Source organism: Stegodyphus dumicola, chromosome 1, assembly GCF_044657685.1.
Source record: "Stegodyphus dumicola isolate Sdum_Otavi_A_Nest chromosome 1, ASM4465768v1".
Classification (NCBI taxonomy): domain Eukaryota; kingdom Metazoa; phylum Arthropoda; class Arachnida; order Araneae; family Eresidae; genus Stegodyphus; species Stegodyphus dumicola.
The window spans coordinates 80,318,540-80,339,817 of NC_140768.1; the positions used below are offsets into that span (position 1 = coordinate 80,318,540).

Genomic DNA, 21,278 nt, shown 5'->3' on the forward strand with positions numbered 1-21,278 from the left:
TGGTACAGTTTTGCCATTGCTCGCTTTGAAATCATCAAGTTTTTTAATCAAAAGTTCGTTAAAGTGTTACAAAATATAAAACAAATTCCAAATTAGAGCTTCCAGATGCCTACATTCTGTGGAGGATTACGCTATTCAAAATTTGATCGCTATAGATACAGTTGCTTGTTCACAATGCTAGAAATATACATTTATGCAGATTCTTTATTATTTAACATCATTTAATAAAGCACATGGCAATAATATTTAATGGCAACAATTTAAAAAGTGATTTGTCGTTTATCGCGAATAAAAGCAAAATGCCAAAACAAAATTAATAGCCCTTTAGGCCAAATAGGAGAGAATGAAAGGTCATATGCATATCGTTACCATATTCTAAAGTTTACGATACAATACAATGTGCCTCGTAAATACAACAATAATAATACTAATTACATTGTTTGTACCTCCAAAGAATAAAACATATTGATGCATTATCCATAATACAATACATTTAATTTTGCACATCTTTCTGACCCACAAACCAAAAAAAATGAGTGAGTAAAAGGTTGTGTGCAGATCATTATTAATTTCTATAAGACTAAAGTTTAATATTTAGTATTTAAATAAATCATAATTTTAATTACACCGTCTACATCTTCTGAAGATAAATACACTAACGCATTATCTGTGAAACAGATTTACTTTTGTACATCTTTCTGACCCACAAACCAAAAAAGGGGGGAAGGAAATAAAAGGTCATGTCTAGATGATTACATATTTCTAAAGTTCACGATACAACGGGCCTTGTAAATATAACAATAATAATGCTATTTACATTGTTTGTACCTCCAAAGAATAAAACATATTGATGCATTATCCATAATACAATACATTTAATTTTGCACATCTTTCTGACCCACAAACCAAAAAAATGAGTGAGTAAAAGGTTGTGTGCAGATCATTAACAATTTCTTAATAAGACTAACAGTGTAATATTTAGTATTTAAATAAATCATAATTTTAATTACTCTGTTTGCATCTCTTAAAGATAAAATATACTTAACACATTATCTGTGAAACAGCATATTTACTTTTGTACATCTTTCTGAGTGACAAACCAAAAAAATAAGAGAATAAAGAGTCATGTACAGATCAATACCAATTTCTAAAGTTTACAATACAATGTGCCTTGTAAATACAGCAATACATATCCTAATTACACTGTCTTTACCTCAGAAATATAAAACATACCTATGCATTATCCATAAAACAGTACACTTTTGTACATCTTTCTGACTCACAAGCCAAAAAATGATCAGTGGGTAAAAGGTTGCGGGCAGATAACAGTACTTTTCTGTTAAGCCGGCCAACTGATATAGTGGTTAGTGTAGCTGACTACGATGGCAGGTTCAAGTTCCCAAGAAGGCATGGATGTTTGTAAATGTATAGAGTCGGTGGTGTATTGCAGCACTCTAAATATGCGGCAAACCGAAAGTCCTCTTGTATGGTTCGGTAAAAGAGGAGATCCTAGGACCCATTCCCCGTGGAGTGCTCTCCATCTAAATTTCGGGCGGAACCGAGCTAAATTGCACTGTCACCTGAATGGTGCTCAAGGCTGTTGCCAATGGCAGGCATAATCTAGCACTCCTTGCCACAAGAAATGTAGTAGGCTTGGGCTGACTATGTCAGACTAGTGACAACAATAACTTTTCTGTTAAAGCCACACAACACTTTCTTGAAAGGTAAGGCATTTTCTCTATATCAAATGTTACCAGTTTGGTTTAGTTTCTTTCCTAGGGAAAACTTTTTTTTTTTTTTAAAACCATTGGTCATGTTTTTCACTTAACTGGTAACTTTTCCTCTTCTGTAATGGATTTCATAATTAGCGATTCACCAAGAGAAGATGAAACAGCTATCTTGTTTCTTCAAGGAGATACTCTTCAACAAAGCAATATTGTATTCAACTAATCACTTGAAATAAAATGTGACCTGAAGCCCAAATTAGTTATGCATCCTTCATATCTGGCAGGAATAGAAAGGTGTCCGAACATAAACACAGTTTTGTTGGCTCATGCATTTCTTTTGTTACCAATTCAATTGTTTATTGAGTTGCAAGTTTACATCTACCAAGTTTTGCATACCAAAGCTCACTCCAAATGAATCAGATCAAAACGAGTGATTAAAATAATTACATGGAAGATATATATACCAAATCATTGTTAACTTATTCTAACATTAAAATTGGTGGATGCTACAAAATTGTGGAAACTGATCAAAATTTATTCATAAAAATTCAAAAATAGGCTATGTTCCAATCCTACAATGGATTTTTTTTACAAAGATTTTGTCATAAAATTAGAGATGTTTCTTTGCTGCTATTCCAAGTCATTCCCTTTCCCTAATATCAAGCCAAAATTGTTGAGAAATAAACCAACAGAGTACCAAAAATGCATGACATGGCTTTCGAAGAAAAGTACCCAAAATATTATTAATTTCTAAAATTTATATCACGTAAACATGATATAACTATGAATGTTCACATTTTACTTACTGCTGTCAGATTATATTTCACTAATGTACACATTTCCTCAAAGCTCAAGATGTGTTAAAGAAGAAAATTATGATCTTCGTAAGAGAATTAACAATACAATCAACTCCAATATACACATATTAGCAGTTTTATTAACAATAATTAGTTTTAAATAACAATGTTCTAATTTAGATCAGTAAGTCTTCCTTTTATATTCTGCATATATTTTTTAAATGTGCAAGTAATGGCAACCCCTTGTATGCAGATAGAAAACTACTTATAACACAGTAAATGCCCAACTACCTGGCATTCAACTGACCAGAATATTTTAGAAAACTTTTCCAGAAAATTTAAACCAATGAAACACTTCTGAAACCATCATTAAGTACGCTTAGGAATTATCAGGGGCAACGCTAGGCATTTTGTTGTCCGGTTTAGGTCCTAAATTCAATTTTAGACCGGAATTTTTTTTTTTTTTTTTTTATCTGGCTTTCTTTACCATGATTATTCATGTTTTTATATGCTGAATTTTTACATATTCGGCATCCAGCATTTGCCAAGCTTTCTGGATAGTAGACCTGTGTTATGATGATCACAGTGAAACAAAGCCTGCACACATCCTGCATTTTGTTATTGTAATAAGCACTTTACTAAACAATCAAAAAGATAATTGTACTATTTTATATTTACGTAAAAATGTGATGGAAGCCTGAGGTGTTGATGCATCCTTCATTTCTGCCACGAAGAGGAAATCGGCAAAGAAGTTATCTGAACATAGTTTGTTGGATCATGTATTCTTTTTGTTACTGGCTCATATACTTTTTTATGGCGTCGTGAGTTAACATCAACTAAGACAAAATTATAGAGAAAGAAATAAGCTAAAATGAGCCAATAAGTTTAAAACCACATAAGTATATTTCATTCATGAAAGGTTTCTATTATCTTACAAGGCAGAGATGAGTCATCTTCAATATCCAGAATTATTTGTATTTTTTTAAAGCACTGCCTATTTAGCAAATGTGTTACTAATTGGAAAGCAAATATAAAAGCAATAAGAAAGGCAAACATTATTTAGCCAAAAAAATACATTTCTAGGAATTACTTTAAAAATTAATAATAGATAAAAGCAATATCCAAACAGATAATTATAGTTTATGTAATTTTTCCCTTCGCTTGTATTAAAACAAAGTCCAACAGTGAACTTACTTTAGTTCAGTGTTATTTCATGTGATCAATTTGCCACAATAATAGAAGTGCCAACCTATCAAATTCAAAATGGAAGTTTTTTTTTTAAAATTGAATTTAAAAATATTCTCAACAATGAAAATAATTGTTAAACTATAAAAATATGTCTTTTTTTACATAGTGGAAATGCTTTAAATAGTACTGAAATATCTGAAATTGCAATCATAAATTCTTAAATGTAATAGTTACAAAATTACTCAAGTGTAAAAAATATTTTTATTATTTGATTTTTTCCAATTAAAAAACATTTTTTTCATTGGTTTTTCTAGAACATGGTGTATTTTACAATAGTGATGTATCAACAATGATGTATTTAAATTTTTTACAAAATTTTGTTCTTATCATCTGCATATTGGTTAGGCTAAGATTATCTGAATATGGCAAAACATGCATTTTTTCCTTTACCTGTTCAAAGGAAAGGATGTCTTCCTTGAAGACTTTCTAAGAGGAATGGCTAGTGCTCATATTACACATGGGGAAAACTACAAAAACTAACCATGTAGCCAACACATTTGTTTGGATTGAACACAGACTGAAATTATTTGTTAATAAAAATTGAATTTGTCTTCCCACGCACACATTAAACAGGAGCCATTCCAACAAGCAAAACTGAAAAATCACAATAACAAAAGAGTAGACAAAAGAAATATACTATTTTCCCTTAAGAAAGTAATGCAAGGAAGACATTTGTGCAAGACTGTTTCAAAGTATGCAAGTTTATTTTTAAACATACAACAAAAAGATTATAAATCTGTAAACACTTCCCAAGGTACATGAAATTATCAGCATTTGGCTACAAGAAAATGGAAGAAAAGATTTGTTACTTTGCTCTTAATAGTTAATTCATAGCATGTCTATAACTAAAGTTACTCAATTCAGAGCTCCTACAGCCATAACTGTTCAAAAGAAAAATTATGAGTATTGCTGTAGAATACGATCAACACAGTGAACATCACTTTCAGCTACTATCTGAAATTGCAAGATGGCATGTTACATAGTCGAGCAAAGTATGTGCAAGTATCGGGAAATGCTGCTTTTAAGATTAGTTAATGTGCTCAAGTTGTTATGGCTGACCAGATGCTTCAAAATCCCCCAAGGCCTAAGATTGCTAAATTCAGACCTAAGAATTAAAGAAAGCACATGATGTGAAAATGCCATCTGATGGCCCGTTCCTCTGTAAAACATCTGGTACTTTTCCATCTCGCCAAGTAGACTTTATTGGCAAGAATACACAGCATATACATAAAAAAATGTTAGTTATATAAGATTATTTTTTTTACTTTAGAGCCATAAACATTTTAATATTGTTTAAAATTTTTTCAAATGGGTCTTTCATTTCCCTTCTCCACATAAATTCCACAAGATAACTTTCCAGATGATGATGTGCCATCCCTCTGTGACGTTTAAGCAAATATTATTATTCCTGACATTTAAGCAAAGAATCCACACAAACCTCACGCGCGTAATTATTTTAGTCCACAACTGTTCCGTGATCGATTTCCAAGTGCTTTCAAACTATTTAACTGAAGTTAATTCTTTGCTCTAACCATAAATAAACCTAACACACTTCAAGAAGTAATTTTGATGACTAAAACCATGTGCTTTTCCTAATACTTCATTTACTGTGACAAGTTGAAACGTTGCAGTGCCACTGAATTTCATCTCCCAAATACAATTTTATTTCATGATTATTATCGCAAGTAGCAATTTTAGGCAAAACGCCTTTCACTTGTAGGAAGCAGACAGATTCTTCCTCAGTTCTGGACAAATCCCAAATTTTCATTGGTCTTTCATCCATTTTTGACATATTACGAAAAAAGACACAACTGATATAAAATGGCTGTGATTTGTTTTGAAAATGTAGTGGTAAAAGGTTACCAGTGGGGATATTACACTTGGCGTCAGTTGTATGATTTTTGGGAACTTCATAGCCTGTGCCGGTGAAAAGGAAATGTACCAAATATCTTAAGCATACTGTGCAATATGCAAATAATTGCATCAATCAAGAGTTGTATTTGAAGACATATCAAGGCAATAAGAACTGTTAAGAATAACAAAACTTACCAGATGTATATTCTTTAGATTAGCAATTAGCAATAAATAAAGTAAATAGCTGTCGAAAACGATATTCGGCTATTCTGAAAGCAGTTCCTACTCACATTCGAAAACTTTGCTGGCAATCTTTAACAGCACATTTTCACAAAATTTGATTGTTTGCTTCAAAGGAATACCAAAACGGTGGCCATTATGTGCTGGTCCAACGCTCACGCAACTGTAACTGAGTAATTGAATAAAATATATATTTGTTATATTCTGGGTTGCCTACTTTGGCAGCAGAGCCCTTTACTCAATAATTCTTCTCAAAACTGGGCGGATAATGCGAAAGTACTACAAAATAAACTTTGATTGTTTGGATATTTTCCCGCACACACGTTTATTGAGAAAAGTCAAAAATTTTGCCACTCTAGAATTTATTAATTTATGGAATTTAAGGAACATATAAAGTTTGAAAATTAATTCTGATAACTATCTGAGTGATTCCTCTCGTGCTTCCAGGCCTTTTGTGTTATTTGTGTTGTATTTTTAAAATATCAGGATTTGTTTATAAGAACTATTCAAACTTGGAATACAATTTAAAAAATAAAAAGAAACTAAAAATGACAATCATACTTATTAAAACTGAAATTCTTTCATAGGTGTCACAATTTGAAGACTTCAAATAAGGTGAATGTGCTATTAATGCTAAGTACTCAAAAGTCTTTAGGCACACACACAAGCACAAAATGTTTTATACATATAAAAACTACATTCAAAAAATTTAATACTTACAGATGGTGCATTTCTGAATCCCTTTATACTCTGGAAAACAGCACCTCCAATGGCACCCATTGTAAATGCACCACCACAATCATCAACTATCCTCCAAGGACTAAAAATTACAAAACATTAAATGCATTTATAAAATAATAGTCATACTTGGGAAAAAAAAAAAAAAAAAACTACATCAGTTTCTATTCATTATTTTAAAATAATTTTTCATTAAAAAGGAACATATGTTACAGAATGTCATAATGACTTCTCTCTCAATATCCAAAATGTGAAAATTTCCAAGTTGCTCTTCTAAATAAAGTCTGTGCACATATCAGCTTTTTAAATGGATTCACACTAAGATTATAAATATCAAAGATTTTTTCTTTCTATTTTAAGACATAAGTATATACAGAAAACTCAGGATATGTAATAATTCAAAATATTCAACTTTATGTCAAAAATAAGGCATGAATTTAAACAGACAAATTATAATGAACCATACAAGACATGGCATAATGATAAAGTATGGGATTTAACCTAGGAGGATGCACACTTTTTTCTCATATAAGAGGGCACACATGGGTATAAAGTATATCTGACCGCATCCTTTTCTTAAATTATTATAGCCTAAAATATATTTTGTAGAATATATATAAATATCTTACTTTTTTTTACATTCTGTGATCTCAAATAATTACCCACAAATATCGATCTGTACCAAAACATAATTACCAGACTAAATTATTATTTAGATTAAATATAGCGGCCCAGATGGTATAGTGGTTGGGGAAACCAACTAAGATACCAAAGGGTCTGGGTTCAAATCGTGGAGAAAGGAGCAGTTCTCTGTCCCCTTGCAAAAGGTAAAGGTGGCGACCTATTAGGTGCCTTCATAATAAAATGATCACTTCCTCTGGCCTTACTTGTGGCAAAAGCCTAAAAATAACTACCACTTGCCATTTAAAAAAAAAAAAGAAAAAAAAGATTAAATATATTCTTTTTTCTATACTCTATTATTGGGACTGGATTCAATCAAAAAAAAAAAAAATAAATAAATAATAAAAAAAAAAAATAAAAATAAAAAAAACTTTTTTTTATGCTATTTATTACTAGTATGTTTTCTAAAGTAATCTTATAAAACTTATCAAAATTAATAAAAACTTCTGTAAAATATAATACAAAAAAGGTGGTTAATTAGAAAATAAATTCAGTTAATATATTACAAAAATTAATTTATATACTATTATTATTAAAATATATAAATTTTGCAAAATAGAACACTACAAAAATTAAAATTAGAAAAATAAATTAATCTAATATATTATACAAATTCATTCATGCAATACAAAATGTTATCAAATACTACTGTTTTCTGATAAATTGCAACATATTTTAACATTGAAAAAGTATGATCTTGGCAAATAAAGGCACTGTGTTTTACAGATTTTTTATTTATTATTATAAATTCTTGTTTCTCAGCCAGACTACACATCAGCATCGATTTATTTCTTCCTTTCCTAGGCTTATCAGTATTGATATCATCATTTGAAGAAAAATTCTGACAATCAATATAGAGACTTTTGGGTAAATTTTTAGAGAACTTCTCTTCTTCACAAATTCTCCTAAAACACACAAACTAAATTGTTTCAAAAATAAACATGGCTTTTATATTTTAAATCAGTTTTTTGTAGACAGTAAAACAATTCTTGCATTGTCACTATATTCAACACGTTATTATACATCACCATAGATAATCTATTTGTTATACGAACCATATTAGAAAATATTTCATTAACCGTGCCCACTTCCCGTTTCATCATGTAGTAAAAAAATTACAATACGAGTTTTGGGATCAACAGAATTTTTATCACTTACTTTGTCACGATGCGTCATTGATACTACTAAGACACACTTTTTTCGGGGGTACGGGGGAAGGGCATAGGATCCTATAGTTATGTCTTTTAAAACCAAAGAGAATGAATGTCACTTCACTTCCTTTGGCTGACATATATTTATGTTAGAATTTTTTTTCCTTAGTTCCCACTAAAGTAAAGTTATGTGATAGAAGAAGATCTTTTGCTCAATTTATATAAGCATACCTGTTATCCACTGTTACATTTCTCCCTGTTCCACAGATGAACAATTTTCCGACAAAATCAGTTGGGTTATGACTTGCAACATACGGACATTCTGGTTGTTTCCCCTTTTTTTTTACTACATTTGAATAATAAAATGTCCTTGGATCAACTAAAGCAAATATTTCTATTCCATGACATGAAGGTTGAAGAGATAGATATTGTCAGAAGAGACAACCTACAATACCTCATCAAATCATAGAATATTCTAAAATACTATAAGCATTTTTTGTATTATTTCTGAATACTTATTTTATTTAGTATTACTCTGTATTATTTCTGAATATTAAAAAAATAAATAAATAAAGTAGCTAGTTTACCATAAACATTTTTTCTTGCCTTTTATTGAAATCATCGAACCTCAAATATCAGGAGAAACAATAATTGTAAATAAGACTCAGATGTATGAAATACTGGCATACATGCCAACCTGACACACTCAAAAATCGGGAGAATTTTTTTAGAGAAATCAGGATATTTATTTTTAATGACAAAAAGATTTTTAAAATTTAGATTATGATAAAAACATATTTTTTAATGATGAATTACCTTCAAATCATTACTAATTAATATCTGAAAGTTACTAATTCTTAAATGGGAACAGAGCATTCTGCATTAACTTTTTGGTCCTATATTTCCACAAAAAAAAAATTAAATTTTAATTTTTTTTAGTAAAACTCATGTTGTTCCTGTGTACAAACATATTTGAGAACCCTTCCAACATGATACATCACAATTGCATTCTATTTCCTTGAGGAAATATTAGAAGGAAAGTCACCTGTGTAAGATTTTTGAAACGTACATGAGTATTTTACCTTTTCCGCAGACATAAATAATACGAAATATCATAATTTCTTAAACTATTTCTCAAAAGCATGTACGTTCACACAGGTTAATGACAAGATGAGCGAAATAACCTTGATCTCATTTGTGCTCATTGGGTAATACGTGCTAGATGTCATGCAGTAGCATTCGATGCTCACTGGAGAAATAGAACATGACGTTACTGGACACATGCTCATGCATAAGCATGTCGTAATTTCTCACTGATCAAGCTAATTTGGTTTTTTATGCAGAGAAAAACGAGCTGCTTTCAGACACCCCAAATCACTTTTTTGGCAATGTAAATAACAAAGTGTTAAGCCATGCTACGTAAAAATTGTGAGAAATTTGAAGAATAAAAGAAAGTCGGGAGAAATATGTTGTAAATCAGGTTGGCGGGAGAACAATCGGAAATCAGGATTCTCCCGCCTAAATTGGGAGGGCTGGCAACTCTGCACTGATATACCTGTGCCAGTCGTTGTACACAAATCAGGTATTCAAATGAGTTGTTTCGTATAATCCACTCAAACATAAAAAACCAATCAGCTTTTATTTCGGAAGTAGTAGTGTTTCTTGTATCTCATTCACAAGTAAAATTCAAAGCAATTTTGCAGATATGTGAAATGCAAAATTTTTTTTATGTCATCAGTGATAAATGCTTCTAACTTTCATAAGGAATCAAAGCATTTTTAACAATATGATTTAGTCCAGGTAATCTTGAAATAATGTTGAATGCTGGTATTCTAAATGATTTAAACATTTCTTTTGCAAAGTAGTAGGCCCGTCTCTGTCAGTTCTTCATTCATGTTCTTCTAATGAATGAGCATTACACAAATCTCACTTACTATCTGAATTATGTCTGCCAACATTTCATTGTCACTTATTTCAACACTGCTGTTTACTATTTCCCAATCACCATCATTTTCAGCTTCACCTAATACACTAAATATGGACCATTTCTTGCTCATAATTTTGATTTTGTGTTCGAAAATGACTACATTTAATTTATAGAAAGGAAATGCTGGAGCTGAAAAAACCCAATGAAAAGTTCTGCATACAGGTTTAAGAAAGTTGAACTTGCACAAGGATGTGCATGCAGGGTTCATACACATTTCTGCACACTAAGTACTTTTAAAGACCATTAATGAAAAAAATTAAGGACCTATGAGCAAATGGGAACTGAATAAATTCAATTAAAATTTTTATCTACGCCTGAACTTCATTTTTGTAATACCATTCTAAAAATAAAATAGATCCGTAAGTAGGATGCATTATTATTAAACATGAATTAACATAAATATTAGTAAGTTTGAGAATAAAATACTTTATGAAATTTATAAATATTTGACTCATAATTGTCGGACATATCTGAAAGATAAGTGACATTTTATTTATGTTTTACTAGCAGTTAGCTTTATTTATTATTTTTTTTGGGGGGAGGTCGCATTTTGTCACATACTTGCTTAGTCTAGAAGTTTAGTAAATAGCAGGTAGATTTTATGTTGAGCATTATAGGTTAAAATGAAAAGTAAGATCATAATCAGCATGATTCATTATAAAAGACTGGATGTTGTCACCCCTGCTGCTTGCCTAGAGAGAGACCTGCAAAGTAGAACAAACCTGAAAGGCCTGATGTAGGCACGGTTTTACAAGTTTTGAAGTTAGTTCGGCTCTGTTCGACGCAGTTAGTGTCCTAGCTTCGTGTAGAGTTCCAGGGGTTGTAACCCAGTTAATATTCTTTAAGACTCCAATAAGCTACTAAAGCAAAAGGGGTGATAAGTTGTTTTGTAGTATTTTAACCCTTTGCGGCTCAGTGTTCCACTACATGAAACACCCAAATTGAATCGCTTCTGAAACCTTTAAATTCAACCGTACATAGATAAAAATGCCTTTATAATATACTTTGAACTTTTCTTTTTAAACAGTAGATAGCAGCATATCACAAGGAGACACAGAATTTTCATTTATTATGTGTTATTAAAATCCACTTTTTTTCAAGTAATTTTCTCTATTTTTTTAATGACAAAAAATTTAATTTGGGTAAAATTTGTTATATATTTTTTTAAATCTTTCATACAAAAACCATATGCAGAATCATTGAATAAAACTGGGTGTTCCATTAGCTGGAACACTGTGCCTTTAGTGATCTCATGCTGTTACGAATCAGAACATCTGTGCTTAGGAGGAAACATCCGTTGTTTATGTTGTTTTGGGGGGGGGATGAATTCAAACAAAGCAGTATTGAGGGGTGAGGTGTGTTTTGTGTTATGAAAGCCCTAATATTGGCATCTCGAATTTTGTGGGAGTAGTTTTTTTAGGCGGGAATTTTATTAGAAGCTTGACTCATCTTTACTTAGACCTGCGCGAATATTTTGCTGTCGCTTTTTAGTCTCATTCCCGTTTATTTTCAATAACTGTGTAGATATTTTTCGTGTATGTATATATTATGGGCTTATTTTTCTTTATTGCTAATATCATACCTGCCAACCTCTAAAAATAAAAATTCAGAAGATTTCTCCAAAATTCAGAAGAACACGAAGAATTAATATCATGCTTTGATATTGAAAAAATAACAATTTATACAAATAGAAAAAAGAAAATTGTACTTACATTAGTAAATCTCAGTTAAGTAGTAACTAGAAAATTTATTAGGAAACATAAAACAAGAACTTAATGTTACACAAAAAAATTATTGCAATGAATTTAGAGTGCATTTTTTGGCTTTAGCCAAAAATTCTTTGGAAAATTTCCTGTCATAACAATTAGTTTCCTCATAACATTTAGCAATTAAAATGTTTTCTAGAGTTTTTGGTGAAATTGAAGAACGAAACATAGTTTTGTTTTTCTTTACAACACTGAAGACTCTCTCGCACTCAGCATTACTGTGTGGAATTACGAGAATAGCACATAAAACTCTTGCTAGTCTATCATATTTTGGTGTTCCATGAGCTCTTTTTATTCTTTTTAAGGTACCAACGAGGACATCAAGTCTATCTTCTCCAGAGCTGGCAAAGTCTTCAAACTGTGCAGCAGAAAATTGGTTCTGCAGTTCATCTAAAGCATCATTATGGCATTCATTTTCTTTAATTGTTAACAAAAATGGAAATTTATCAATAAAAAAACGAATCTTTTCAAAAGATGAATTTTCAATTTGTCAAAAGATGAAACATCCATCTGAAAAGTTGACCGGCGTGATCGGCAGCGCTTATCGGCATGTTGTGTTCAATGAGGAACGCAGTAAACAAACACTCTGCCAAAATGACATCGGCATCCGAATTCGTAGCCGAATTTGAAAAAAAATCATCCACTTTCTTTGACATTGTCGAAGCCGAAGCATTAACTTCATGATTTTTAGACGTAACATGCTTCACAATGTCGCTTCTTCCACCGTGACTTATTATGAAGGCGCACACGTTGCAAAATGCATAGTTATTTCCTTTGAAGGATTCTTTAATTGTTGGAAATTCGGCTTTGTAGGCAGGCCGAAACTATTGAGAATACGGTTTTTTTAACTCATTTCGTAACAACGACGTATTAAGAAAATTCGTAGCACGTGCAAGCAAAAAAAAAAAAAAAAACAGAATCCGACAATCCACGCTCGCTGAGTCCGAGCTGAGTAATTCCCTTGCTGCTGAAGCGAACACGAAAAAAATAATCTGCCGCCCACAAAGAAAAGAGTGGGAGAAACAAGTTCAGCGCATTGGATTGGCTGGTTAAGCGGCGAGTTGGGAGAAACCGCAGGTTACTGGATTCGAAGTAGTTGGTAGTTGGCGGTAAAACACGATGCAATTGGCGAAAAATTCTAAAATTTCGACCGAAAATCACTAAAAACACTTGAAAAAGGAAAAAAATCGTAAAAAATGGATTACGATCGTAAAATCGTAAAGACAAACGCATTTTCGTAAAAATTACGAAAAATTCGTAAAAGTTGGCAGGTATGTAATATTAATCGTAGTTGGTTTGTGCTTCCATCAAAAAGGTGCGACTTGCTTTGAACAATTTCACGAAGCTAAGAAAGAGGAAAATTTGTAAATATTTTTGTATATAGGACTTGTGTATATAGATATTTATCTCATTTATCCGTATATATTCAAGAATATTGTGTATATCCAAGAAACCATGTATACAGCCATAATACAGAGTTTTTTCATTCTTATACAAACGCTTCTACTCATTTTCGTGCTTTTAAGAGCTCTGGCGGCGCAGTGTTCCACCTCATGGAACACCCACAGAATTAAAACAGTACGTGCAATTTTTACAAAATTTTACCTGTATACTCCTTTAGGACTAAATAGACTGCATACAACTTTTTTTGTTGAAATTCCGACGTTAACGTACAGTGCGCCGCAAAGGGTTAAGTCACACTAGATGCAAAGAATAAGTTTTACATGAATTTTTACATTTTGGTATTTTATCTTGTGACCACATGACCACGGTAAGGATTAATGAACTTCAATAATTCGCTTTAATATGCAGAGATCATTTTTAAGGGTAAGCAGTTAGTTATAAATAATAATTAAAATAGGCCATTGAATAACCTTAGTCATTATGGATTTACATGGCAACTATTAAATTTTATTTTTTTTAACAATATTTGTTAAAAAGTCACATTAAAATCACAAGCTAACAAAATTTCACAGTTTAAAATACATGCAGTTTATGACATTGATTCTTAAATGATGCGAGGATAACACTCAACAAAATATTTATGTGTCTTTTTAATTTGAAGCCTTCCCAGACATTTTGGCTAATTTATATTGATTTTCTTCTCTTTAAGTATCTTTTCTAACAATCAGAAATTTGTCTCAATACACAAACCAATGTTCTCACTAGTTTCTGCATGCATTATCTCCCAACTTGTCAACCTCTCCACAATGTACCTATGAGGGTTTAGTTGATCTGGTAAAAGTTAAATAGTCCAAAACCCGCTGACAGACGTGAAACAAATTATCGCTATGTCTGAAAGTAACTACAATGTCAAAGTTTTAAATAAACCCCTTATTTAAAAAGAACTTAGAGGATAAAGGCATGTTTTCATGCTAACAAAATCAATTACAGCTCATGGTGATGTAATTAAACAAGAAAAGTCAAATTCAAACTAAAAATGTGGACTAGTGGTCAGACTATACAATTTAATTTTAATTTAAGGTGGCTGAGTAACTCTATCATACGACGAAATAGAAATGAGATATTATAGTAAAGGCTAAAATCATAAACTGAGTAATTTACATAATAACTGTACATATCTTTGAAAAATAATTTTCCTTATGTATTCAGTTTTTCTTCAACACGATTCCTTTTCATTTTAGAATTTTTGGGTTCAATTAAAGATTTGATAAAAGTATAGTTTAGGGTACTCCTTGGCGAAACTTGGTGGTACATGGATACCGATTTTGTGCAATTCTTTGACTCGTTATTTTGGCTTGCGAAGCGGCGATTTTTGCGCCAAAAATCGTCGCTACACAAGACAAACAATTATAGCCAAAATAACAAGACAAACAATTGCACAAACTCGGTATCCATGTACACATCGATTTATTTTCACTTAACCCCCCCCTCCCCGAATTGCACAAATATGGCATTGTGCACTCCTTTGACTTTATCCATGTACACGTCGACCTATTTTCACTTAAAAAAAAATCCCAGAATTGCACAAACTTGCATTGTGCACTCCCTTTACTTTGTCCATGTACATATCAATATATTTTCACTTAAAAGTCAAAGGAGCACCAAATTCTACAATATAGGCAAATAAAAAATACATAATCTCAATAAAATACATTTTAAACCAAACAATAAAATAACATAAACAAGGAAAAACGTTATACATTTAAGCACTACCAAAAGCAAATATTCACTTACCATGATTTTCGAGTTCGCTTCGTACACTCAGAGCCAAGTAAAAATCAAAATATCAATCATACTCAAATGACTTTTTTCAAACCAGGTACTCTTTCTGATCAAACGCTTCATATAGTGACCATCTGAACCTTTCTTCCTACAAACCCATTCAAATCCATCTAAACAGTTTTTACATTCGACTAGACGCATATCCTTCCTACATACAAAACACTTATAATGACTGCTAAGTAAACCTTCACTTACACACCAGTCAATTAAAGCTCTTTTCCCCTTTCGCTCCAAATCATACAGAAACTTCAAATTAATCTTACTACATTCGGTCATTCTACAGTCTAAAGAATCAAACCAACACACACCACAAAAACGCTTACAAAACATCCCATGATTCAAAATTTCCCAGAATCATGCACCCGATTATGTCACAATAGGTTTTCCATAACATTCAACTACTCAGGCTACCATAAATGAAACAACAACTTCGCCATAATACAAGGGGTACCTTAAAGTCTACTCTACCTGAAAAATTTATTATAAGGAATGGGTTAGTAAAACACAAACTATATAATAAATCACAATAATTACAAACAAATTACTAAGGAAGGACTACTTGATTTAATCCAAAATGTTTATCGAATACCATTTCACAAAATATAAATAATTTATTTTACTGAACTTATTTACTTGTTAGCATTTATAATCAGGGTTGGGTTTCTTTTGGAAAGTAAAAGAAACTGGTAGAAAAGAAAAGAAGTAAAAATAATATACCCATGGAAGGTAAGGGGAAACTTTTAATCATAAAAGTTTAACTTTTTGAAAATAAGTGTTTTAATACACGTACTATAAAATACGAAGTAATTAAATAATTTCTCATCCTCTCACACACCCCAAAAAACACACCAGGGAATTTTGTGGTAGAATTCCTCTTTGTTCATTGATGTGATATTCAGTTGAATTTTTTTCCTTTCAAATATGTTGGCTTAGAGAAAGAAAAATATTTCAATTTCTATAATGCCTGTCCATGTGATAAAATTAGAAGCATTTTTGATATTTCCCACACTTGTGTCTAGGGAAAAGTTGAGAAAATAAAGGGAAGATAAACATGTTAAGAAAAAGATTCAAGTATCAGGAGTAAAACTTTCAAATATTGTTTTCATTGTTCTTCCAGACACTCTCCAAAAAATAAGAAATTCATCACAAACTTTCTGTAAAATACATCCATTACGTGTTAATACATGGAGACATTTTTTATTTTCTCACATATTTCTGGAATCTTCTAGAATCATGGGTGCATAAATGTTGCCTTCAAATCCTTGTAAACTTTCCAAGCTGCAATGTCTAAAATCCTGAAGAAAAAAACTATTCCCACCAATTCTGTAACAGCAAAAAGCCAGAAATATTTTTAAAAAAAGGAGGGGAAGGCGTAAAATCAATTTTATCGTGAAAACTGATGCATATTCCGAGACACTTATATAGGAAACACTCTTTCTATGAAAAAGATTAAAAAGATATTTTCAATCAATTATACAGCTCATTTTGCTTTTGCTAATAACTGTTTTGTTAATTGTGCTTTATAGCATTATACCTTTATTTTTCAGATTCTAAAATTGTACAATTGTCAAAATGGAACTTTATAAAAAGACAGCTATAAATAAATATGCTTTACTTTAATGCTATTTTTTAAATATAATGTCAATATATTACCATTATTTTAATGGAATTCATCAAGGTTACAATGTTTTTTAAAAAAATTGTCGAAAAATTCCCAGATCTCGGAATCAAAAATGTTAGAAACTGATCTTAAAATCGCCAAAATGTTGATAAGGCAATAAACCTTACCAAACAGTAAAATAAAAGAATTTACATCCTCAAAAGCAAAAAGTTGTTTAAGAGCTCTTCATTACAAAAAATTAATTTTGAAATGCTTATGTTTCACTTCTTGTTTAGAAACTCAAATATCCCACCATTTATATTAGAAATAGAAACAAACTTTAACCCATGAATTCTTTCAAAAGATAACCATATATGTCAATGAATCGCCAAAAATATTCCTCCAATATGCTAATTCACACTTAAAATGGCAGTCGTAAAATTGGACAGAAATTTCAAGATAATTAAGAACCTTCTGCCAATTTTGGCCAAAATTAAGGACTTTTAAGGACCAAAAATAGATTCCAAAAAAACTAAGGACTTTTAAGGACCGTACAAACCCTGGCATGGGGTAAATATAATACAAAATTATATTTATAATTTAATAAATATAATACAAAATTATATTTATAATTTAATAAATATAATACAAAATTATATTTATAATTTAAGAGAGTCGTGGTTTACGAGAAGCATTCCATTTATGGAGATGGAGTAACATCAAGGCTGGCACCAGAGCATGTGCCTGCACTAGGTGTGGCAAAATTTTAGAATTTAAAAAAATTGGTTTGGTTGTTTATGGCAAAGCACAATAGGATTATCTGCCTAGTGATAAATTTAGGTACTTAGCAGCAGAACGAACAGGTGCATTTCTCTAGACATTTTTGTCCTACTTCACCAAGTTAGTGAATATCATACTACGATGGCAATACTTCCCAACTTGTTGGAAAACTGCCAAGATTGTCCCTCTGCTAAAGCCCAACAAGCCTGCGACTGCTCCTGAGAGTTACCGACCAATCAGTTTGCTAAGCTCAATTAGCAAAATCGTGGAAGCAGTTATTCTACATAGACTAAACATCTTCCTGGATGAGCAGAAGATCCTCATACCCTATCAGTTTGGGTTCAGGCGTAAGCACTCGACAACGCATCAACTTTACAGAGTTGTTGAATTAATAAGTAGTGGGATGCAATAACATCGTGTCACTGGTGGACTTTTCTTAGATGTTGCCAAAACCTTCGATAGAGTATGGCTGGATGCCCTCATATACAAATTACACAACCTGGGACTCCCAGGCTACATCACAAACATAATTAAATCCTACCTAACCGGTAGACACTTTGTCGTTCATGTTTCTGGTTCATTATCCACAAACCGGCCTATACGGGCTGGTGTTCCACAGGGATCCCTTCTGGGCCCTACCCTATTCAATATTTACGTGAACGACATCCCCACTACACACAACACAACACTAGCCATGTATGCAGACGACACAGCGATCCTAACTCAAAGTGCATTTGTTAGCTCAGCAATACAACAGCTACAACACCACATCCATTTGCTAGAGACTTGGCTGACCAAATGGAAAGTCAAAGTGAATGTCGACAAGACACATGCCATACTGTTTACTACTAAGAAGAATTTCCCGACTCACCTGCAAATGTATGGTGTGGACATTCCCTGGGTCAAGCAGGTCCCTTATCTTGGGGTGATCCTCAGTAAATCTCTTACATGGAACCCACACGTTACACATATTCTCAGGAAGTTTCGAGCTAGTAAAGCTTCACTCTTCCCCTTAATTGCTCGAAACAGTGTTCTATCTATTGATAATAAGTTGCTCATTTACAAAACCATGTTACGTCCAATTCTTAGTTATGCATGCTCCGTCTGGGCATACTCGTGCAAAAGTTTGAGAAGGCAGTTACAAGCTTCCCAAAACGGGGTATTGCGTACGATATGTAATGCCCCCTGGTACATTCGGAATAGCCAAATTCGTAAAGAGTTAAGAATAGAGGATCTTTGTGATTTTTATTGCCGCCTATCTAGGGCATTTTATGATAAACAGGAACTTCTGGACAATCCTGTGGTTGTTAACTATTGTTATGATACTAGGGACCCCAATTTCAGGAAACGCCCAAGGGCAATCCTAAATGTTAGTAATGTGTAATTTTGTATATGTGTTATGCAAATTGTTGCTCAGATTCTTTATTGTATATTGTTCTTTTTTCCTCCTGATTGCTTTTTTTTTTTTTTACTAGTGGCACTAACGCATCGCACTTCGTATTTTGTTTCTCTTGTGTGTACATGTATTCTTCTGTGAAATAGTTGTTAAAAAAATAGTTAATTATGTATGGATTAGTAATTAGGTACTTAAGGGAAAAAATCTGTATTTAACTATTAGCAATTATGAATTTAAACTCTTGCTCATATAATTATTTAGCACATTCAGTTATATTTCTCATAATTCGAAACTTTTATCATGTTATTCGATGAGGGGTAGGGCTATGGCACCCAGGCACCCTGGTGGTTAAGCACCGCAGTTCAACATCGTAGACATTTTTGTCTACTGCCACCTTCAAGTAAAAAAGTAAGTAACACAGACCTCAAGCACACGCTTGCGGGTTAGGTTTTAAAACTTTTGTTGATGAGAATATTTGTAATTATGCTATTGATAATATTTTAAGTAGCTCCTGTTTAAAATAAAGTCCCTGAAATGCTTTTAAAACTCTGATTACACACATTTAACTGCACACTACAAAAATGTTAAAATAACAAAATTTTAACAATTAAACCTCTGGCTACAAAGAACTAATAAGCTTTAAAACCCCCCATTAGTTTTGACCTTATGTGGTCTCAGAATGATATAATTGCAGGCTTTTTCACCCAAAAAATAATCCACTACAGTTCTAATTCACAAAAATAAAGATGCATTTCAGCAAATTATAAACTTTAAGAATTAAACTTAATAACATATTTTTACATGGAAATGGACACAAGTCTTACTACTAAACGAAAATAACACATACAATTCTCACATAACTTAAAAAGATTACGTTTATTAAGCTACGTTTATTAAATACATAGACCACAATACAATTTTTTTAGAAAAGTAATTTTATCAGTCAAAAAAACGCAGGCGACAGGCAAAGAGCAAAGCGTGACCTTCGTACAAGATGATGCAATGGTGTATTAATTAAATTTTCACAAAATGAGGAACGTGCGAAAATATAACCTTCAACAAACTAAATAGAATGTACGGCAAATAAAATAAAAATTAATTAAATCGGTAAAACAGTTCTAATGACTTACCAAGGTTCACGTGCGTACTCTTCCATATTCTACCGGGATATTAAAGAAGTTATGATGAGTTGTTTCTTTGCTGCCGTAAAAGAGAGGCTGTTTATTTAATACTATTGGGGATTGTAATCATCGGTAGATGGCGTTTCAAATTCGTTTATGAACTCGAATAGACCTGAGCTGAGAGTTGTTTGTACTATTTTTAACACATCGTTAAATGTAGGAAGTTCCGACGTATTTCTGAGCTGTGATTGGTTTAAAATCGCGTATACGGAAACTACATTTGGCGACAATATCACCAATGGGAAAAATTAAAGACTTGTCTTGTTTTGCAGCTTTTAAATCGTTTTGTGTATGGTACGCAGTGGCTAATCGCACCGACAGTCCGAATAGCTAATAGGCTATTCACACCACCTACGTTTGCGCATGGCACAAGCAGCCTAGGTGCAAGTCAGGCGGTAGTGAGAGAGAAGGTTGTTAACCCTAACTCAGCAATAGAAAGGGTTGTTAACCCTAACTCAGCAATAGAAAGGGTTGTTAATAGTTCACCAGCAAGAGAATAATTTGCAAGTAATAACTATCAGTTACAAAGACGAAGTCAATCTATATTCATGATAATGTTCAGGAAATGATTAGATTCTTTTATTTAACAGAGGAATTTTTATGCAAACTTAGACCCCCAGTCTTATAGCATTGGACTGTCAGAATTTATTATTCAATAAGAAAACTTAGTGAAAATTATAATATTCCTATGTGTTCATCACTTTTTCAGTATCCACTCATGTTTATAGGTTAAAATGCCATATTCAATATCAAAGTTATTTATGAAATAAAAACCTTAGAAAATCTGATAAATCATTTGTGTGTGCAAATTTTTAAATCTAAATCTTTTACATTAAATTATTTCTGTCTTTTAAATTCCATCCCATTATTTACTTCAATTTAATTG

The 21,278-nt window shown here is 32.0% G+C and overlaps 1 protein-coding gene across 2 annotated transcripts in view; it reads right to left on the minus strand.

The window, feature by feature from the left end:
- Positions 1–20,475, minus strand: part of LOC118201629 (mitochondrial import inner membrane translocase subunit Tim17-B-like) — an 82,704-nt gene extending 62,229 nt beyond the window's left edge. The window contains exons 1-2 of one of the 2 annotated variants that reach the window (XM_035373768.2): positions 20,342–20,475; positions 6,587–6,686 (exon numbers count right to left, since the gene is read on the minus strand). In XM_035373768.2, the coding sequence (XP_035229659.1) occupies positions 6,587–6,686; positions 20,342–20,367 (126 nt within the window). In that variant the 5' untranslated portion in view covers positions 20,368–20,475. Of the gene's footprint in view, positions 1–3,202; positions 3,361–6,586; positions 6,687–20,341 lie in introns of those variants that run through there. The other variant, XM_035373769.1, reaches the window with a different exon arrangement.
- Positions 20,476–21,278: the final 803 nt, after the last annotated feature.